The sequence below is a fragment of the Microplitis mediator genome, chromosome 3 (genome assembly GCF_029852145.1).
Source record: "Microplitis mediator isolate UGA2020A chromosome 3, iyMicMedi2.1, whole genome shotgun sequence".
Taxonomy (NCBI): Eukaryota; Metazoa; Arthropoda; class Insecta; order Hymenoptera; family Braconidae; genus Microplitis; species Microplitis mediator.
The window spans coordinates 14,725,488-14,747,766 of NC_079971.1; the positions used below are offsets into that span (position 1 = coordinate 14,725,488).

Genomic DNA, 22,279 nt, shown 5'->3' on the forward strand with positions numbered 1-22,279 from the left:
TTGAATTACCCAGGCTGATTTTAATTAAATAAATAAGAAAAAGAAAATTCTTAAATCTAAGTATGGTGGAGTGGTGATTCAGGTGTACCGATTGTTACACAAAGCTAATTAGATTTTGGAATTGATTGATTAGTTAATTTCCGTCATATTCACGAAAAACGGAAAAAAACGATTTTTTTTTTCATTCTTTCGTCGACGATATCTTTCGAACGGATTATCCGATTGAGACGTTTCTGGCGGCGATCGAAAGCTTTCATCGAGTTCAAGAGCTGATTAGATTTTTGAATTAATCGATTCGACAGTTTTCGAAATATAAGAGAAGATCGAAAAAAAAAATTTTGACTAAACGCTCTAAGATTTTCTGAAAATCAAAAATCAGAAGGAATCTTTCAAATGCCGCAAGAACGATCTAAATCGGTTCATTCATTAAAAAGGTATGAGAGGTTTACACTCACACACACACACACACACACACACACACACACACACACACACACACACACACACACACACACACACACACACACACACACACACACACACACACATACAGACATTGCTCTGGAAATGTCTGAAAAGCCTCCTCGCACCTTCAAATGTAGACATATGATGAAAACCCGATTTTTGAAAATCGCGGGGAAACTAATAACTTCCCGAATTTTTTGAAAATCGTCGATTTTCTCAGAGGGAAGTTAAAAAAAGGCCATTCGGCAGCCGAAATGGAAGTATATTTCTCATTATTTGAGATTTTTCACATTTCAAATAAAAGTTGATAATGAAATAAAATTTTTTTTGACATTTTCTCAAATATTTTCAAGATGATAAAACAAAAAAAATAAAAAAATTATAAGTAGGATGCCAAAAATTGAAGCTAACTCAATGAGCTTCAGGATAATTTTTAATGACAATGCACTATATGTTTTGATTTGAGGTTATTTAAAGATGCCAATGCATATATTAAAACTATCGGACCAATAGTATTTCGGATCCTATTCGAAAATTATGATAGATTATGGTTTTATTCCTCGAAAATTCTACCATAAAGACAAAGACAATAATTTGCTTTCAATAAAATCCACTAATAAAATAATCTAAAATTAAAATTTGATTGTGATATATCTGTCGATAAAACCAAATTGTGTATACCTACTGAATTGAGATGTTTTGATTTTATAAGTGTCACACTGAAATAATATGAATTTAAGTAGCTCCATGAATTTACTAAGAAGTAGGAGAACTATTGCAATAGCAAAATTTCATTACATGAATGGTAAAATAAGTAATTTTATTGCTCTAGGCACTTATGTAGGCATGAAAATTAAAGCTTATTTGGAGAGCTTTCAGATGAATTTTATAGAAAGTCGATAAGTTATCACATTCAAAAGATATTGAAAAAAATAAGTAAAAATATGAATTTTGGACATTTTGAAAATTTTGGAATGCTATAACTTCTAAACTAATCGACCGATTAAGCTCATTTTTAAACTCGTTCAGGGTAGTCACCAGCAGAATACGTATACCAAGTTTCACTATAGTCAAAGTGACAAACTGCATAAAATTAGTTATTATAACATTTTGTAAATGTTCAAAACCATTTATCTATTAGAATAAATAGTTAAATCGATGAGCTGTATAGTGAAAATGGTAGGCAATCAAACAAGCTTTAACTTAGAACAAACAAAAAAAACTATCTCTTTCCGTTGGAAAGTTACATACAGTTAAATAAGTTAACAAAATTTTTTTTGAAATTTTACAAAATTTCAATTAACCATAACTTCTAAATCTATTGGCTGAATTGGCTAATCTTCGAACTGATCCAAGGTAATCATCCATAGAATAAGTATACTAAGTTTCATTAAGATCGGTGTGGAATTGCGGACGCTATCGTTGAATCGCTATTCGTAGTAGAAATTATTTAATTTATCTATTCATTGACTAATTAACTAGTTAATTAATTAGTTTGGAGCAAGTACAGTTTATATTCGCAATAAGGTCTCCTGACATATCATAAACTCTGAAAAAAATAGTAACAGAATTAAAAGAAAATTTTCTGCACATTAGATCATCAATTTTTTCTTTAATTGAATTTTTATGGGTATTTTATTATTATAAACAATGTATATTTTTATCAATAAAGTAATAATTTTTGACAAGCAGTATGAGAATCTCAAATTCACAATTACGAACAATATTCTTATGCAGAAAAAAATTACTAGAAAGATTAAATGCGAAAAATGTCAAAACGAAGAAAAAGTCTTGTTAGAAATATCGATAATATCAATAGTTTAATGTTAGTTTTATTATTTTAAATATAAATATAAATATAAATATAAATTTTTAAAAATTTACAAGTTACTTAGCAGGAAAGTAGAAAAAGTATATTTCACTAATTTAAGATAAACCTCTTTGTTTCTACATTAAATATTATTTTTAATCAATTAAATATAAAAATTTTAATCATAATTATGACAAGTATACAACTTTGTTACAGAAACCTCTAAATCATAATGCCGTCAAAATAAATACATCATTTCAAAGAAAAATTTTATACAAAAAAGAGATAAATTATTTTGATGGAAAATACACTTAGCTATTTTTCTATAAAAATGCCGTATCAATATTAACATACCCAAGATATCACATTGTGATGTAAAGTTGATGCTGATGATATACGAGAGATTTGTTACTTATAGGGCCACGTCACGTATAATTATGAGTTAATTTTTTTATGTACTTCTGGCGTGATATCGCGAATGTCATCTAGAATTTCAGGATAATGCGACTATGAGATATCAATATAACGTTACATTTAGGTCACTTACGTGATGTCATTCGATAAGTCACATGTTTGTAATTTTAATGTCATATATACATCACAAATTTGAAGTCTCATTTACACGTAAAATTTAGATCGATAGAATGTACAATGTACGTACAATCTGTTGCATTAGTGTGTTCACTAGAAAATTCATAGAAACCTGATTTTCTTTTTAAAATTAAGAAAACATAGGTTTGATAATTGATAAACTTTAAATATGTGTTTCACAGCTTCTCATTTGGATTTTTTTCTTTCAGCGTTTATTTGATTCTCTGGGAACATTAAAAATAGCAAAAGAATTTTTATACAGATATAGTAATGGTTGGAACTATACACGAGTAACAACCAGTTGCATTCAAATACTCAAGTGTTTTCTCGTAAAAAAAAGAAGTGTTAGTTCAAGTAAATGTCGATTGCCTTTTATACTTTATGGATTACAATGTGATCAGGATTCAATTAAAACTATCTTCGTCAAAACAGCGAATCCATACATAAATGTACGTTTATTTTACCAAAAGCTGAAAGGTAATAGAAATTTAATCTTAGAAATTTTTCGTTAACAGCACCTCTTAACTTAAAAGCTGTCTTTTCTAGAAAATGATATATGTGAATTATCAGAATTCCACTTAAAAATGATTCAAGTGAAACCAGCAGGATTTAAATTTGTCTTTGCTCTGAATAAAAATTCATCTCGACTGCGAATAGTGGAATATATCGTTTCTATCAAATGCACAAGCGTAGATTTGTTCGAATTATTGATAAGCAATACAGATGAATCACACTATTACAGTATCTCATTAGATAATTTGATAGTAAAAAAGGGTGGTATTCCGGCGATTCTAAGGTTTGAATCATTAAAATGTTAAATAAGCTGTTGTTATCAACTGCAAATAATATCTATAAAGCATTTAAGTAACTTTTTTTTCTCAGCTGTCAACTATTATTTGATGATTTTTCTCTTCATGTGGAACGAAACCAAAATGAGCATATACATTACAAAAAACAGCTCTATAATTTAAAATCAGATGCGAAAAAGTCTACTTATGAAAGAATACTGACCACTAAACAACATCATAAAACTTTGTATAAGGTATGAAGGATATCTGTTTTAAGAGTGAAATTATTCAAATGTGAATGATAATTGTGTTTAACTGTCCTTAGATCAAATGGACTAACCTACAAAAATCTAAAAATTTATACCATAATTATCAAATCGTCCAAGCACACAAAGTTCTAGCTCGCTATAATAAGTTCTCTAAATTTCTAACAATAGAAGAATCAAAGGGGATGAAAAATAATTCAAACAATCAGAACTATATAAAAGACATTGAGAATCAGAGAAAAAAATCTGTTGTAAATGAGCAAAAAGCTATCCATTCAAAAAATAGCATCAAAATCTACAGCTGGATGTCGATATTGGATGATTATTTGAAAAAACGTCAACATCATTCTCTTTATATATTTTCCTCTCAAAATAAATTTCGTCGATTATGCCAATGGTTTGTTGAAAGTAAATGGTGTGACAATATTTTATTGTCGTTCATAGGTTTGAATTGTATTACTTTGGCAATGGAGCGACCAACAATATTATCTAATAGCTTGGAAAGAGCTTTCCTTTCAATCGCAAATAACGTTTTTACAGCTATATTTGCTTCGGAGATGTTGATAAAGGTAATTATTATAATACCACTATACTCATTTTGTATCGACGATAATTCGGTTGAAAAAACCTGTAATTACATTTAACATTTAACTCAGGGAATAATTTTCCACAATTCGATACAGAAAGTCGAGAATTTGATAATTTAAATCTGAACTTGAAAGAATAGATGTCTACACAAAAAAAAATCTGAATCTAGCTGACCCTGCGGGCCAGCCCTAAAACTTCCCGCTGTTTTCGAGCTCAAGGAGCTTGAAAACAATGTTGTGAATAAATTTTCGAACTCTTAGAGCTAGAAAACAGCGAGAAGTTGAAAGGGCTGGCCTGCAGGGCCAACCGATGCCCAGATTTTTTTATTTCAAAAAAAATAGTCGTTCCAAACGAATCACCCTTATATATATATATATATATTATAACACAAAAACTAGACGCTAATTTCTGCGCTATAACTTCGTTCTCTGCCTTTAGCCTCCAGTCTCAATACGAATAGGGCGCCAGGTAATTTTTATCACTGGAATCACCAAACCAGTAAATCATGAAGTTTTGGATAATTTTTGATCTGTGGAATTATCACCAAAACCACGCATAGACAAAACTAAAACTAAAACTTAACAAAGTGCTCAGAACTTATTAGCAAAACAAAACGGAGACTGGAAAACTAAAAGCAGAGTTACGGTATGCCATGGTGTCGCTCAGTGTGTAGGTTTATGGAGAGAGGGAGTGGTCCGGGTTACATCATTCCCAAAGTCATGTAGATTCATTTTAAATTTGCAACTTTTATTTAACAACAAATAATCTCAAAACTCTATTTAACAATAAATAAAATACGATAGCTCAGTACAAATAATAATTTTCTCTATAACGAATGCTGAATATATTAAAATTAATCTTAACAGAAAGTAAATTGACGTCTAAACGATACGTATCGATATCTTACAAATAAATCACTCAATTAACTAGAACTAAATGATAATCAAATAATATTTGGTAATCTAGAACGATAATTATAGACCCGATACTCTAGAACACTCTCTTTAGCAAAATCGTAAAACTAACGTACATGGGTCTCATTTCGATGTTAATTAGACACTAATTGGTTCATCAACCAAACATATTTCTTATAATTCTTTTATAAAATAATATTAACAATAAAACGTGATCGTAACTCTAATAATGTAACACTATTCTCATAATTCTCTCAGATATTAAATCTTTTCTTTAATTAAAACAGGAGCATAATACCTCAAGACTTTTGACTCGAACTCGATTAATTATTTATAATAATTAGTTCATACCTGATGTCTGGTGAATAAAGATCAAGTAACGTCTTACACTGTTTTTAAATAATACTTCTGTAGCAATAATCTTAATCTCTATCTTTCCGCAATGTCTTGAACTGTAGCGCCATTACTGCACACGTCTACTCGCTTCAAGCGACTAGAGTCGAATACTCACGTCCGTACTCTTCGAAGGTCTCCCTTCGACTTCTCTCTCTCAATTCTCAATTCTAAAACCCCAAACTCAATCCTATCGTTATCAATAACTGACCTCTATATTCTAAATTCTCAAATCCAACTCAATCTTTCCTATAACGGTAACTGGAGGCTCAAGTCCTCACCGAACGTACTCACTAAACCCATTCTGAGTATGGATATCCTTGGCAGTTGCTCTCCTGGAACAGACTTCAGCTGGGATCATAAAACTTACAAACTAAGTGACCTATGACTTCCTCAGCGGTACAAGTGGTCATGACTTGTCCTCTGAGGCCTGTCAGACTAATAATTTAAAAATGACCAAACGGCTTCCACAACAGCAACGGTCACAAAATTACTGTTGAGGCCTGCCAAACCAAAACTCCAAAGCTGATCCCATTCTGGATCCGTCAAATTCCTTATATACTGGAGCACTAGCATCTCAGCTAGACCTCTGCAATCAACCAAGAAGTCTCAGAGGGATAGAACTAGGTTTTATCATCAGATGATACCGGGTGACTAATTCAAGTCCCGCTCCACGGTAACACTGACTCGTCCACATACTCAAAATACTAAAAATCCAAAACTCAAACAATCATTTTCCCAAACTTTAATCTCAAACCATATCCCATACTAATTTTCAATAATTCTGATTCTAATTCTTATTTTCTTTATCCAAAAATTCATAACTGTAGCCAAACGTTACTCCATATTTAATTCTTAAACTATAACTTGATCGAAAATCTGTATAAAAATCGTAAATTACTGTAAGCTAAATTATAAGTCTTGAGTTACCATGCTCGTAAATACAATAAAATTCGTTGGTGTTTGTGACGTTCACTTTGATTTGACCCCCATACGAAAAATAACATCACAATATATATATATATATATATATATATATATATATATATATATATATATATATATATATATATGTATGTGTGTGGTGGTTCGGCTTCACTCCGCGAGATGGCATCTACAACTCGCGCCTCTCGCAGTATCTCGTACCTACACCTATTTCAATATATAACATTTCCAACATGTTACTTCCAACTCGGCGTCTTAGGTGAGGTATACGATAGACACACCTAACTGAGGAGTCTCAGCTATCGTATACTTAGAGGAAACGCCTCTCTCCCCACAAATTCATTTATCTATCTCTCCTCTTTTCATCCTCTTTCACAACGTTTCACTCTTTGGTAGTTGGCGACTTAGGCAGTGATTATTGCAATCTAATCCTAAAGTATCGTCGCCAAATATATATATATATATATATATATATATATATATATATATATATATATATATATATATATATATATATATATATATATATATATATATATATATATATACATACATACATACATGCATATATAAACTTTTGAGTGAATGGTATTTTTTGACTCTACTAGGTAAAATAAGATATATGGTAGCGAAATTTTTTGATAATTCGATTATAAGACTCATTGCAATAGTCTGGTTTCTAAAGAAATCTACCTAATAATCGTAAGCATTTCTCGAATAAAGTCAGTAAATCACAGATATATTCTATGAGCAATATGATAAAATATATAGGGCATTCCACGCAAAATGGTTTGCTCCCATGCTCAGTTTTGTTTAGGTTCGATACTGTCCTTGTACAGATTGTGTTAATTGTTCGTTTAAAATTGACGGGATGACTCGTTCTATATAAGAACTTCCGTCAGCCCTCATCAAAACTAACCACGAGAGTCTAATTTTCCGGTAACGGAACAATTTTTCGTACTCGCTGATCTAATTCGTAATCATTTTTTTTAGAGGAACTGGGACTTAAATAAATAAATCGTTTCTTAATAAAGTCCAGGTATTTATTATAGTTACTAAATTTACCGTTGTCATCAGTTACATTTTTTCCATCCCGGATTTGGTTTTTTTAAATTATAACCCTAAATGTGGGCCACTGTGGCCACTACTGATGTTTGAAAGCGTTCTGCGTTATCTTACGGAATTCTGAACGCAGTGATCAACGACGCATATGTTTGATCAAACGTAGTGAGCGGTTTTAGCAAACATTGTACTTGAAAAAAAAGTGGAATACCATTGAGAAAAGCGGAGATTTTATCTTTTTCGATTTCTAATTTCTTCGCTTCAATTAGCGTACCCCTTCCGGTTATTTCCGCATGCAAAATGTCGCGATAGATCATTTGGACGCGATTTATATAAGAAACCATATACTTTCTATAAGGCGCATTACGATGCTGTAACGGGGTAATTTGGAAAAACTTAAACTACGCGGTCAAGGAGTTGGAGACTAGTGTCACTTGTGGGAGCTTATCTCTGGATAATAACGAAGAAAAAACTAAAGTTTGGGTCCTACGGTCGGTTGGAGAGTTGTTTTAGGCGCAAGCGCAGAAGTCTGAGGCCAGAGTATATGAGTCCTGGCTAGAGGTTTCTCGCTCTTTTTCGTCGTCGCACAGACACCGGTCAAAGTCAAACCATTTTGGTGAGAAGTGTCCCTAAATTTGTTGGTTGGCCGTAACATTTGTTTTACGTGAGCTGAGGGGAGAGATATTTTAATTTATAAATTTGGACGACGGAAGCTGCTGGAGCGATTGCCCACAACTGCACCTGGACCGCGATTCGGGAGAGTGTGAATTGGTCAAAAGGAATCATCAGGCTGGAGGTTTCCTGGACATGGAGGACTACGCCAGAAACTCACGAGACGTAGGTGTTATTGGTTGATAATTTATTATATTCGACGTTGAAGTCATCACACTTTTTGTTACGAGTGGTACTCTACAAAACCTGTGAGCTCGAGTCACAACGGGAGTGAAAATAAATTGGACAAGTTAAACTGTTATCATTGCTTAGAAATAAATTACTCAGTTAAAGTTTATATATATATAAAATTGTTAATATTGAGAAAACGTGGCTGTCCCACGTCAGCGTCTGCCATCTTGGGCGACGTCTGCGTAGATTTTATTCAAGTTTAAATCAAATAATTTAATAATAAATAAATTTTGTAATTATATAGAGTCAGTGAAAATTTATCATTAATGTAAAGTCGTCTCGTTGCTTGTCGGGTAAATAAATAATAAATTGTTAATTTTCTTCATAACCGAATTAACTGTAGCCAGACATTTTTCCTAAACCTCGCTCTCAATCATCATAACGTTCGTCGTGACCAGAAAGCGGGTGAACCCAACCTGAATCCTGAGCTAGTCAAAAATTATACTTGGTACCAGGAGGCCAAGTAGACCAAGATCAAAATCTAAAATCTCTTGGTGGCGCCTGTAAATAAATTTTGCAGTCGCCAACTGTAACTCGAGGCTTGGACTTGTAGGTCACACGTACACGGAAAAGTCCCGGTTATAATGCATTCCAGCTATGCTTTATATCGATTCGCAAAACGGTGACGATCAAAGACGATACGAAGGAGGTTTTTGAACTCCATATAACTGTACTCAGAAATTTATAAAATTTTTTTGTTTTTTTAATCTTTCGGATGAGAGTATAAAAACAATCCACTTTACTTATTTTTTCGTATCGTAGGTGTTGGATAAGTAATTTATAAAATATATGCCAGGACTGGTTGGTGTTTGAAATAATGGAAAATAAGCATATTTAAATATATCACATTATTTTTGCTTGTCAAAGCATAAATATCACTGGGTTACATAGAATCGTTGATTTTATTCATTAATGCTGTGAAATTGATTGAGCTCATGAATACAAAAATACTTGAACGGAAATTGAGTCAGTGAGCTCTATTATTTAATTAAAATTAATTAAAATAATTATGTAGAAATTGATTGCACACTGAGTTGAGTAAATAATGTTGTGTTGAAAAAGTAACATGTATTCAAAGGTTCAGATCTGACCACATAAAATTATATCTGATCAGATCTGGCAAAGCAGATCTGGCCAGACTTTTAAAATGTCTCTATATGACAAGATCTTGCCGGGTCTAATCAGATTTGATCAGATATCATTATATGTGGTCTAAACCTTTTTCCCCAGGGATCCTGAATAAACAAAAAATAAATTGCAAAAAATAAGATAGGTTCAATTCGATCCAAAATTAAATCTAATGTATTAGGAACGTTCCATAAAAAAATTATACATGAATATAATTAATGAAAAAATCCCAGTGACTGCTGGGCTCAAACCTGCATCCTTCCGATTCAAAGTCGTTGATGCTATCCACTGCGCTGACCCACGTATGCAATCGCGCAAGTGTAATTAGTATATTTATTATAATACCAAAGAATAACTGATAAAGAAATGGAAAATAATTGATTCAATTATCGACAAACTGTTTGAATAAATATATTATTGTTCTGTACTTTGTTCAATTTCTAGCCAGTAGATAAAAGATTAAAATGAATTAAAAATTTTTACGGCCAAACGGATAATCAAATTATAACCTTGCGGTACTTCAAGTAAATAAAAAAAAAATTAAATTACGATATCGTTCAATGAAATTTATACTATAGATAGAATAAGAAAGAGAGGTGAGGGACACGAAACAGAATATCCTGTTCAGAATAAGTGAAAAATAATTTGATTTGACAATTGAATAAATTTGATCTGGGAAATTGTTTATAAACAATTTAGATGAAAAAGAAGTAATTTAAACGTAAATATTGTATACAAATGTAAAAAATAAATTTGTGGTAATATCAACTTTTTGACAAAAAAAAACTTTTAATAACAAATTTTGAGCATTTCGGATTGGATATGAATCATCATAGTTATTGAAATCGTAATGATTATTGAATTGGGTTATCAATTATGAATAAAACAAAACGATTTCAGAAAAAGTGCAGTCGGCTGCCAAGATGTAGACGAACGCTGACATTACCCACAGCCTGACATCGTGATGTACCTAGTATTACGCACTATATTTTTCATGATTGCCTGCATCGGAACTTGAAGTTTCATTGTCAGTAGCAGTCAGAATCAAGATAATTTGAGTCGAATGGTGTGATCATCTACTAGCGTGAGCGTAAATTGTGATTTGCAATTTATGGTATCACAGAATAAATAAAGAGTTTTATCATTCACATTAAATTTTTTAAAACTTTATTAGAAAATCACGACTTTCATTTAAGTATACAAAATGAGTGGTTATCATCGGGCAGAAACATTCGTAATTTGCGGTATTAGGCTATGATAAGGTTGTTTTGATCGGCTGTATAGAGACTGAAACTCGAAATATCGAAACAGGGTTCATTAAAAACTTTTCCACTCAAAAACGATGCCACATTTTATTCTAGAGACTCACGAAAAATTGAGCTTCTCTTATTGCCCTTATGGCTCACGTTTTCATGGATTCTCAGATAATTGGTGAATTCACTGATTGATATGACATCAAACATTAGTTTAGTCTTACTTGTTATTATTTCAGGCTTATTTAGGCTCTAGCATCATGGTTAGGCTCGTCTAAAGCTTATTTGATTTCAAGAAATTTTTATTGAGATTTGATATAGTGACCCTGATAGAATTTTATTTAATAAGATGGTAATTACATAGAAGTGGGGCTCCCCTGTTTTTTGGCCATAAAAAATCGAAAAATAGAGTTTTTCACAAATTTTTTGTTTCATTTTGATCTACTCTTCGGCGGATTTATGAAAAAATTAAATCAATACCCAAAAAATTCAATTTCATAAAGATTTTGGCGATTGAAAAGTCAAAAAATTAAATTTTTGATTTTCAATCGATTATTTAAGCATTAAAACTTTTTTTTTTATAATTTCTATTTTTAACTTCCCGCTAAGAAAATTGTAAATTTTAAAAAATTCGGGAAGTTATTGGTTGCGGTCCGATTTACGAAAATCGAATTTCCATCAGATGTCGACGTTTTGAGGTCCTAGGAAGCTATTCTGACTAATTTCAAGGTGATGTCCGAGTGTATGTATGTATGTATGTACGTACGTACGTATGTAAATACCTGTATCTTTTGAACGGATGAACCGATTTTGAACTTTAAGGTGTCATTCGACGTGGATTGTCAATATCTTGAAGCCGAGAGAAAATTGAGCTTGATCGGTAGGGCTCGTTCAGAGATATTCCAAAAATAAAGTTTTTTCAAAAATGTTTTTTTTGGATAACTTTTAATGTGCTCGATGGATTAATTCCAAAATGGACTGGGCTCTAGAGCTTTATAAGCCGCGTTGAATGCCACCTCAACCATCAAAATCGGTTCATTCATTCAAGAGAAACCGTTGTCGAAAGAATTAAAAAAAAAAATTTTTTATTTTTCCTGAAATATCTCAATAACGACTCGATAAATCGAATCCAAAATTTGATCAGCTTTAGAACTTGACAAAACGTGGGAGAAAGAAATGCTAAAAAATGGTTTTTTACAAAACAATGGCATACAAAAGTATTTGCGAGCTCGAAGAGCTCGAAAATGTATTTACAATAGTGTTTTCGAGCTCAACGAGCTCGAAAATAGCGGGAAGTTTTGGGGCTGGCTCGCAGGGTCAAATGACAGACCGATTTTTTTTCTTGTTGCGCATAAAATAGAATAATTTGATAAAAAATAATATTACAATAACTCAATTTTTCAAATTTTTACAGCATTTTATCGTTTTTGATTTTATTCCATTTTTTAAATAATTTGTTAAATTACATGTTTGGTCATGAATATTTGTATAATTGACATATTATTTTTTTTTTTTATTTGCTCTACTTTTGACTGGTTTCACGATGATTTTAATGTTTACTTCAAAAACAGTAAATTTCATAGTGATTTTCGCAACTAAACAATCAATAAATCAATATTTTGATTTTGATAGTTTGAATTAATTTTTTTTGTAAATTATTAAAATTAAAAAAATTTCAACAACAATAACTTGTTTAAATGTATAAATTAAATAAAAAATTACAATATTTACAATTAAATAAAAAAAATTTTAACATTAATAATTTTTTAATTCATTATATAATTTTTGAATAAAAAAAAATAGTTATGTACAATAAAATAAAAATAATTTTCAACAATGTATAAGAAATTTTTGACATTGATAATTTATATATTTGCATAAATTTTTAAAATAATAAAAAATTTTCATTTAAATTTTCAAATTTTATCTACCGTCGGTAACATGATTTCATCATATACAGATGATTTCATTATTTTAAGCTAGATGGCGATACTTACAAAAGGTAGATATTTAGTTAAATATGAAATTTCGATTTATGTCTCCATTGTTATATTTGATCTAATTTATTAATTATCAATAAATTCTGGCTGATTTCATTGTTTGAAATAATTTGTGAATAATTATTAGGATTTAAATTTTAATTGTTACGAATAATATTATGACTACATCAAGAAGGTACGTATTATTTAAATATAACTACTGATAAAAAATTAATTATTATTAATATTATCCATAATTTCATCTCTTTTTTTTACTATTTTTACTGACATGAAATTATATCTGTTAAATAATAATCACTAATCATTCACGTTAATTTTTTTAGTCGTAAAATCCCCTGTATTGGTTGCGACATCAAATTATTTGAAGCTATGACCATTTTTAACGATCGTGAGAAGACAGTGGATTTTTTATTTCGACATGCAGCCTTGTCCAAAAAAGTGAGATGCACATCTTTTCGGCGAATTTGTGATCTCGACCTCGACAATTTACGTTGGAGGTGCCAGAGACGAACCACTGAAACTGTGAATAAAAAAAAGTAGTCACAAGCTGCAATTTTAAAAGATCATTGCGATCTGGATCTTGGTTTGCTGAAGCACATTTGACACCTGAAAAGTGCTGCCTATTCGTCGGTGAATATTTATTGATGAATCCTCCTCATCAAGAGTTTTTGATACGCGAGTTCAATTTATCACCCAATACTTACTCCGATTGGAGTTCTTTCATCAGAGAAGTATTGGAGTATTGGGTGATTGAAAATTCTGATAAAAAAATTGGAGGTCGAGGAAAAATTGTGGAGATATATGAAGCTAAGTTCGGAAAGCGGAAATATAATCGTGGAAGAGTCATTGATGGTAGGTGGATATTTGGCGGAATTGAACGTGAAACCAATAAAGTGTTTATGGAGGCTGTTCCTGACCGCACCCAAAAAACACTTTTAGAGGTCATTAAGCGTAAAATTCGTCCACATACCACTATCATCTCTGATTGCTGGCGTGCTTGTGATTGCTTGGAAGATGAAGGTAATTAATTTCATATACTATATATCTTCAAGAATTTTTTGATGAATTTTGAATTGAAAAAATGGAACAATTTTTTAGTTAATGTGTGTTGTAATTTGTGTTGAAATTCATAATGAAGTTTAAAAAGTTACAATTTTCAAATTTTCTAAAAAGTATTTACAGTAATTTGTTCCATTTTTTCACTCTAAATTTCATCATGAATTTCTTGAAGAAATACTCTATTTTTTCTGAATATTTGTGATGGAATTTCAATTATTAGAGTAGAGGCAATTGTTGGGAAATTATTACTTTTAAATTCTTAACTTCCCGCTAGAAATATCGAAGATTTTTTGAAAACCAGGAAGTTATTGGTTTCACCACCGTACTTGACGTTATTTCCTAAAATGTGTTTTTAAGCTCAAAGAAGAAATGTCACAACAGGCTACATTACGATTGCTTCGCGATTGAAATTAGCGGGAAGTTGAAGGAATAGCTTTCAGGGTCGATCGTTATACTCATTTTTATTTTCAAATATTGGGGAGCTTCGCCCCCCAACCCCCACCGGGGCGTCGCCCCTGGACCCTACCGAAACTTCACTCCTACACCGCATCGAAACTTAACAATATTGGTATTTACCAATCAGAAAATTTGCCATCGTATCAATTACGAAAAAATGACATAATTTTTCATACAAATTTCTAAGAAAATTAATAGTGAAAGAATTTTTTTTTTTTACTTGAAATATTATTTTTCACTAATTATTAATATCTCTCTGTATTTATTACAGGTTTTAAACATCTTAAAGTTAATCACTCATTAAATTTTGTGAACCCGGAAGATGGAGCGCATACGCAGAATATTGAAAGGTCCTGGCGAGATGCAAGAGCAAATATTCCGAGATTTGGAAGGCGTGACGAATATATGTCAGCATATATAGCCGAATTTTTCTTTTGTCGTTATTATGCTGACCATCGATTACGTCTTCATGAGTTCTACTCGACGATCCAAAAATTTTATGAGAGTATTGTAGATACCCACGCAAATTAAATTGAACGTTCTTGAGATTGATTTATTGTGTAATTATATTATTCATAATAAACTAAATTTATTTATTTATTTCCTATCTGAATAATTTTATTGAAATATACGATGAAAAATCAAAAATTTAATTTTTTGACTTTTCAATCGCCAAAATCTTTATGAAATTGAATTTTTTAAGAATTGATTTGATTTTTACCATAAATCCGTCGAAGAGTAGAACAAAATGAAAAAAAAAATTCTCGGATATCTTCATTTTTCGATTTTTTATAGCCAAAAAACAGTGGATCCCCAATTTATGAGATTAGCAAAACAGTGAAAACGCTGTAAAAATTTTTCTAATTCAGTTATTCGACTTTTTTTTCAAATTATTCTATTTTCAATGCGCAACAAGAAAAAAAATAGAAAAAAAAAAAAAAAACGTTTTAATGCTCAAATATTTGATTGAAAATCGAAAATTTAATTTTTTGACTTTTCAATCGCCAAAATCTTTATGAAATTGAATTTTTTAGGTATTGATCCAATTTTTACCATAAATCCGCCGAAGAGTAGAACAAAATGAAAAACAAAAATTCTCGGATATCTTTATTTTTCGATTTTTTATAGCCAAAAAACAGGGGAGCCCCACTTCTATATAATAACCAATAAGATTTATGAATCTAAAAGAAAATAATTACAATACTAGTTTTAATAAATCTAGAATTTGAGTCGTGTCTTATTCTATAAATTTGAGAACAATTTACTGAGAAAGATCTTTGTAGTTTTTTTAACACATCTCTAAAATTAATCCAGAAACGAGAAAAATGAAAATATATTGAAACGACCTTTTCTTATAGATCGTGGCTTCCAGTATGATTAAAGGCTCAGATGCCTACTTTACATCTGGATGGAATATCATGGACGGCATACTTGTCCTTATTTCAATAATAGATCTTTTTATATCTTTGATTTCAACGAACAGCTCTCGAATACTTGGAATATTAAAAGTTTTCCGACTATTACGGTCTCTCCGTCCACTGCGAGTTATTAATCGTGCGCCTGGATTAAAACTCGTTGTTCTAACCTTAATATCATCAGTAAAACCGATCGGTAATATCGTTCTAATTTGTTGTACATTCTTCATTATTTTTGGAATTTTGGGAGTGCAGCTTTTCAAAGGAACATTTTTCTATTGTGATGGTCCTAACATAACCAATGTTCGAAATAAAACTGACTGTTTAATGGATAGAAGAAATGTATGGATCAACAGAAAGTATAATTTTGATAACTTGGGAAAAGCTTTAATGTCGCTATTTGTATTGTCATCCCGAGATGGATGGGTTGATATTATGTATACTGGTATTGATGCCGTCGGAATTGATCAACAGGTTAATATTATTTTGTGTGAATTTAGCCTCAAGTAATTATCTGTAACATTATTAATATTCCATTAGCTATGTTTTATTTTATAGCCTAAAGAAAACTTTTCTGAATGGAGAATATTATATTTCATATCATTCATTCTTGTTGTCGGATTTTTCATCCTGAATATGTTCGTCGGAGTTGTAGTAGAAAATTTCCACCGTTGTCGAGAAGAACAAGAAAAAGAAGAACGTCTAAAGAGAGCTTTGAAAAAAGCTCAGCAAATCAAAAAACATAGAAAAAGTAAGTATTTTTCAACGTAGATATTGCATGCCTCGAACGCTAAACCATTGGGTGCGTTCTACTGTCATAAAGCTAATACATCCCACTGTTGTGAAACTGTTTTTTTAATCTAGCGTAATAAATTAATTTTGGAGGGATAACTTTTAAACGAGTTCAGACGCTTAAAATAAGTATGTTTTGAGATTGATTTACACTAATATGGATGATGTCGAACGAAATTAAAAGTTTGAAAGCAATCTTACCCAGTGATATGTGAACCTGTACGTCAAAACAGCGATAAAATATCGCAGAAACAATTATTAAACACAACGGTATAAATAAAAATATCAAATACAAAATCTGAAAAGCGGATGATCCCTGCTGTTCTTGAGCTCTTTGAGCTCGAAATCATTGTTGTTGTCAATTCATGCTCGAACTCTTCGAGCTCAACAATGCCTTTAAATACGTTTGTATTTCCGAGCCCCGCAAGCTCAAAAATAGTGGCATTCCGTATTAACCTCCGAAAATTCGATAAATTAAACATAATCAATAATGAATTTTCTTTGAAGTTTTGCACGCGATTATGCATGATAAATTTTATTTTTAACTTCCCGCTAAGAAAATTGTAAGTTTTCAAAAATTAGGGAAGTTATTGGTTTCGGTCCGATTTACAAAAATCGAATTTCCATCAGATGTCGCCGTTTCGAGGTCCTAGGAAGCTATTCTGACTAATTTCACGATGTCTGAGTGTATGTATGTATGTATGTACGTACGTACGTATGTAAATATCTGTATCTTTTGAACCGATTTTGAACTTTAAGGTGTCATTCGACGCGGCTTGTCAATATGTTGAAGCTGTAAGAAAATTGAGTTTGATCGGTAGGGCTCGTTCAGAGATGTTCCAAAAATAAAGTTTTTTCAAAAATGTTTTTTCTGGATAACTTTTAATGTGCTCGATGGATTAATTCCAAAATGGACTGGGCTCCAGAACTTCATAAGCCGCGTCGAATGCCACCTCAACCATCAAAATCGGTTCATTCATTCAAGAGAAACCGTTGTCGAAAGAATTAAAAAAAAAATTTTTTTCATTTTTCCTGAAATATCTCAATAACGACTCGATAAATCGAATCCAAAATTTGATCAGCTTTAGAACTTGATAAAACGCGTCGATTGCCACCTCAACCGTCTCAATCGGTTAATTTGTTTGAGAGATATCGTTGGAGAAAAAATGGTGAAAAACGTTTTTTTTTCGAAAACAACAGCATACAAACGTATTTTCAAGCTCGAAGAGCTCGAAAATGTATTCACAATAATGTTTTCGAGGTTCTTGAGCTCGAAAACAGCGGGAAGTTTTTGAGCTGGCCCGCAGGGTCAACTGACAGATCGATTTTTTTACAAGAAATCGATAGTAGTGATTGATAGAAAGAGTCTCGTAAACTTTTTATTAAACCAGCTAGTTATTATATGAAACATCTGGTAAAAAACGTCATAAATAGTAATTTTTCAAAACTGTTGATGATAACATTATCAAACTAATGAACCGATTGCACTAATTCATGTAGCAATCGTCAAACACTATGAAGCCAAAAGACTGGTATAACTTTTGGCACATATAAGGAATGAGAATATGCGTTATCTGAAACAATCTAGGCGTGGGTTGGCCCTACGGGCCAGCCCCAAAGCTCCCTGCTGCTTGAGAGTTTTAATTTTAGAATTAATTTCAGAATTAAAAATAATTAAAAATAATTAATGAATGAGCGTTGTTCAAATATTTGTCCACGAGTATGTTCAACAAAGAATAAAAAGTATATTCAGGCAGAAATCAATGCAAGTGATCGAAGTAAGGAGTTAAATAAGTTCTGATTTAATATCAAAGCGTTAATACATGAAACATCCAAGAAAAATATTGAAAACGGTATTTTCCATTTTTTTGTTGATAATACACTGATGGAAAAAATTAAAGGATCAAAAAAAAAATTCCAAATTTTTGGGCGATTTTCAACAGGCCCTAACTTTGAGAGAAATGGTCGTACAAGAAATAAAAAAAAGGAAATTGTAGCTCCAAGTGTCTACTTTTTAGATTAGAACTTCAAAATTTTTTAGCGTCAGCGGTTTTTGAGTAATCTTAGAAAAACCAGCGACAAAAAAATTTTCATATTTTATGAATTTTTTTTTTGTCTTCGGGCGTGGAAGAAATTTTTTTTGCTTAACCACTATAAGGATCGGATACCTTTATTATTTAGCTTTAATTTCTTTTTTTATGGATCTTGATACGTCCTCTTCTCGCCGAGATATTGGGCTTCAAGTGAAAAACGATCCTTTTGTCTTTGATTATCGATATCTCAGAAACCAATGATCACACAGAAAGTTAATGGTGGGTTTTAAAAACTTGAATAAATTCCCTTTAACGACGAGCCATCGCTTTTTCGAAAAAAAAAATTTTTCCTATCGTCACATGAATTTAAAAATGCAAAAAAAAGGTCTTTTTGGGGTTTTTCGGAAAATCAAGCGCTGAAACGAAAACATTGTGGAAATCGATAATGTTAACTGTGCATTTTACAGTTCAATATGTCCAAAAAGACCCTACAGAGAGCCAGATCAATCCAACCAGCCGTTTTTTTGTTTCACTCGTTCAAATTTTTAAGAAAATTAAAAGATCACGCGTTTTGCTCTGAAAAGCTCATAATCTTTAAAAAGACGAAAAAAAAAAATTTCGGAGCATTGTCTACAATTTTATGGCAGACAGTGCTTAAATTTCCAAAAAAAAAAAAAGTTTTTTTTCAAAACAAAATTTTCAAAAAAAAAAAATTTTTTTTTTTGAAAATTTTGTTTTGAAAAAAACTTTCTTCTTTTTTAACACGTTTCCGCCGCTGCATTCCGTGATTTTACTGATCTCTCGGTCATTAAATTAAAAAAAAAATTTATTTTTTTGAAAATTTTGTTTTGAAAAAAAACTTTTTTTTTTTTTTGGAAATTTAAGCACTGTCTGCCATGAAATTGTAGACGAAGCTCCGAAAATTATTTTTTCCATCTTGTTAAAGATTATGAGCTTTTCAGAGCAAAAAACGTGATCCTTTAATTTTCTTAAAAATTTGATGGAGTGAAACAAAAAAACGGCTGGTTGGATTGATCTGGCTCTCTGTAGGGTTTTTTTGGACATATTGAACTGTAAAATGCACAGTTAACATTATCGATTTCCACAATATTTTCGTTTCAGCGCTTGATTTTCCGAAAAACCCCAAAAAGCCCTTTTTTGTTGCATTTTTAAATTCATGTGACGATAGGAAAAATTTTTTTTTTTGAAAAAGTAATGGCTCATCGTTAAAGGGAATTTATTCAAGTTCTTAAAACCCACCATTAACTTTCTGTGTGATCATTGGTTTCTGAGATATCGATAATCAAAGACGAAAGGATCGTTTTTCACTTGAAGCCCGATATCTCGGCGAGAAGTGGACGTATCAAGATCCATAAAAAAAGAAATTAAAGCTGAATAATGAAGGTATCCGATCCTCATAGTGGTTAAGCCAAAAAAATTTCTTCCACGCCCGAAGACAAAAAAAAATTCAAAAAATATGAAAATTTTTTTGTCGCTGGTTTTTCTAAGATTACTCAAAAACCGCTGACGCTAAAAAATTTTGAAGTTCTAATCCAAAAAGTAGACACTTGGAGCTACAATTTCCTTTTTCTTTATTTCTTGTACGACCATTTCTCTCAAAGTTAGGGCTTGTTGAAAATAGCCCAAAAATTTGGAATTTTTTTTTGATCCTTTAATTTTTTCCATCATTGTATTATTGAACTGAAGAATGAGTTACATTATATTACGAGGTGATCGAAAGAGACCATAAAGACGAAGAGTTTGTATGATTCTGAATAAATTTTAGTACATTATGATATGATTTACTTGGGAAAAATTACATAAATTGTTATTTGTTTAACCTCTTGACACCGTTATCTTTTGAAATGATGAACTGACTCGTATGTTTGAGGTGTTAATCTTCGCGTTTTATCAAATTCTAGAGCTGATTGCATTTTGGCAACGTTTGATTGAGTTGTTTCAAAGATATTCGTGAAAAACTGATTTTGAACATTTCTTTCTCTGGCGATATCTCTCAAATGAATGAGCCGGTTTTGATGTTTGAGGTGCCGATCGGCGCGTTTTATCAAATTCTAGAGCTGATTAAATTTTGGAAATGATTGATTCAGTCATTTTAAAGATATTCGTTAAAAACCGTTTTTTATCATTTTTTCTCCGATGATATCTCTTGAACTAATGAACCGATTTTGATGTTCACGGTAGCAATCGATGTGTTTTATTGATGTCTCGAGTGTCTTAAGTTTTTTTAATGACTGATTTAAACGTTTCAATGAAAACCCGATTTCTAACATTTCTTTCTTCGACGATATCTCTCGAATAAATGTTCCGATTGAGATGCATGTATGTATGTATGTATTTATTTAATATGCCAAGGCAATCAGCCGAATGGCCAAGGTTTGTACATAGTTTTATAAATTTGTTTTTATAGCTAATCTTTCAGAACGTCTAGCTTCATCTTCAACAAATAATTCCCTAAGGTAACTAGGTTTTCCTGTTTGCAATAGTTTATAATAATAAGTGATTAAATAATATAGACGTCTTGACTTCACAGATTACCAATTTAATTTATGTCTGTACGGGTTAATATATTCATCTCTCTTTAGATTATAAATAAATCGTATTGAACTATTTAATGCTCACTGTAATTTTAGATTATTGTCAGCTGTAGCATCAATAAGCACTACAGTACAATAATCAATAAGGGGAAGAATAGTTGCAGTGACTAGAAGTTTTCTGATAGCAGTAGTATAAATATTCTTCCGACTTTTTAATGTATATAGAGCAGCATTTACTTTTCTAACAGTTTGTGAAACATAATTTTTCCATAAGAGATCATTGTTTAACAATAAGCCCAGGCATTTTAGTTTACTATTTGACTCGATTATCAAAGATTTTGTTGTATTTAAGTTTACCTGTAATCCATGATCTTTAGCCCAATCAGCAATCCCCTGTGCATCAATTGTTACTAATCTAATTGCTTCGATTACTGAAGTAGGTTTAAAGTGATAATATATATATTTGTCGTCGGCAAACAGACCATATTTACAGTGTGTAATTTGTCGTACTACCAGATGTATAACTATTAAAAACAACATAGGCCCTAGGACTGAACCTTGGGGTACTCCCGATGTTATATCAAGGAACTCTAGTGGGTGGTTTTGATTATTTAATATTGATTGTGAGCGATTTGACAAGTAAGAGAAAAACCAAGTCACAGTTTTAATCGAAAAACCTAGTTCAAATAAAACCACTAATATCACCTTCGGGTTGACATAATCAAAAGCCTTGCTAAGGTCGAATAATACCAGCAGAGTTAATTCACCTCTATCTATTGCACATCTGATATCCTCAGTGAGCTTAAAAAGGGCTGATTGAGTACTATGGAACTTTCTGAATCCAGATTGATATTTGTCAAGCA

General features: G+C 31.4%; 1 protein-coding gene across 1 annotated transcript in view; it reads left to right on the forward strand.

Moving 5' to 3' along the window:
* The first annotated feature begins 3,450 nt into the window (after nucleotides 1-3,450).
* The window catches only part of LOC130665914 (voltage-dependent T-type calcium channel subunit alpha-1G), a 48,033-nt gene continuing 29,204 nt past the window's right edge, over nucleotides 3,451-22,279 (forward strand). The window contains exons 1-5 of the mRNA XM_057466544.1: nucleotides 3,451-3,662; nucleotides 3,749-3,908; nucleotides 3,980-4,489; nucleotides 15,980-16,510; nucleotides 16,595-16,787. Coding sequence (XP_057322527.1) covers nucleotides 3,451-3,662; nucleotides 3,749-3,908; nucleotides 3,980-4,489; nucleotides 15,980-16,510; nucleotides 16,595-16,787 — 1,606 coding nt within the window. The remainder of the gene's footprint in view (nucleotides 3,663-3,748; nucleotides 3,909-3,979; nucleotides 4,490-15,979; nucleotides 16,511-16,594; nucleotides 16,788-22,279) is intronic.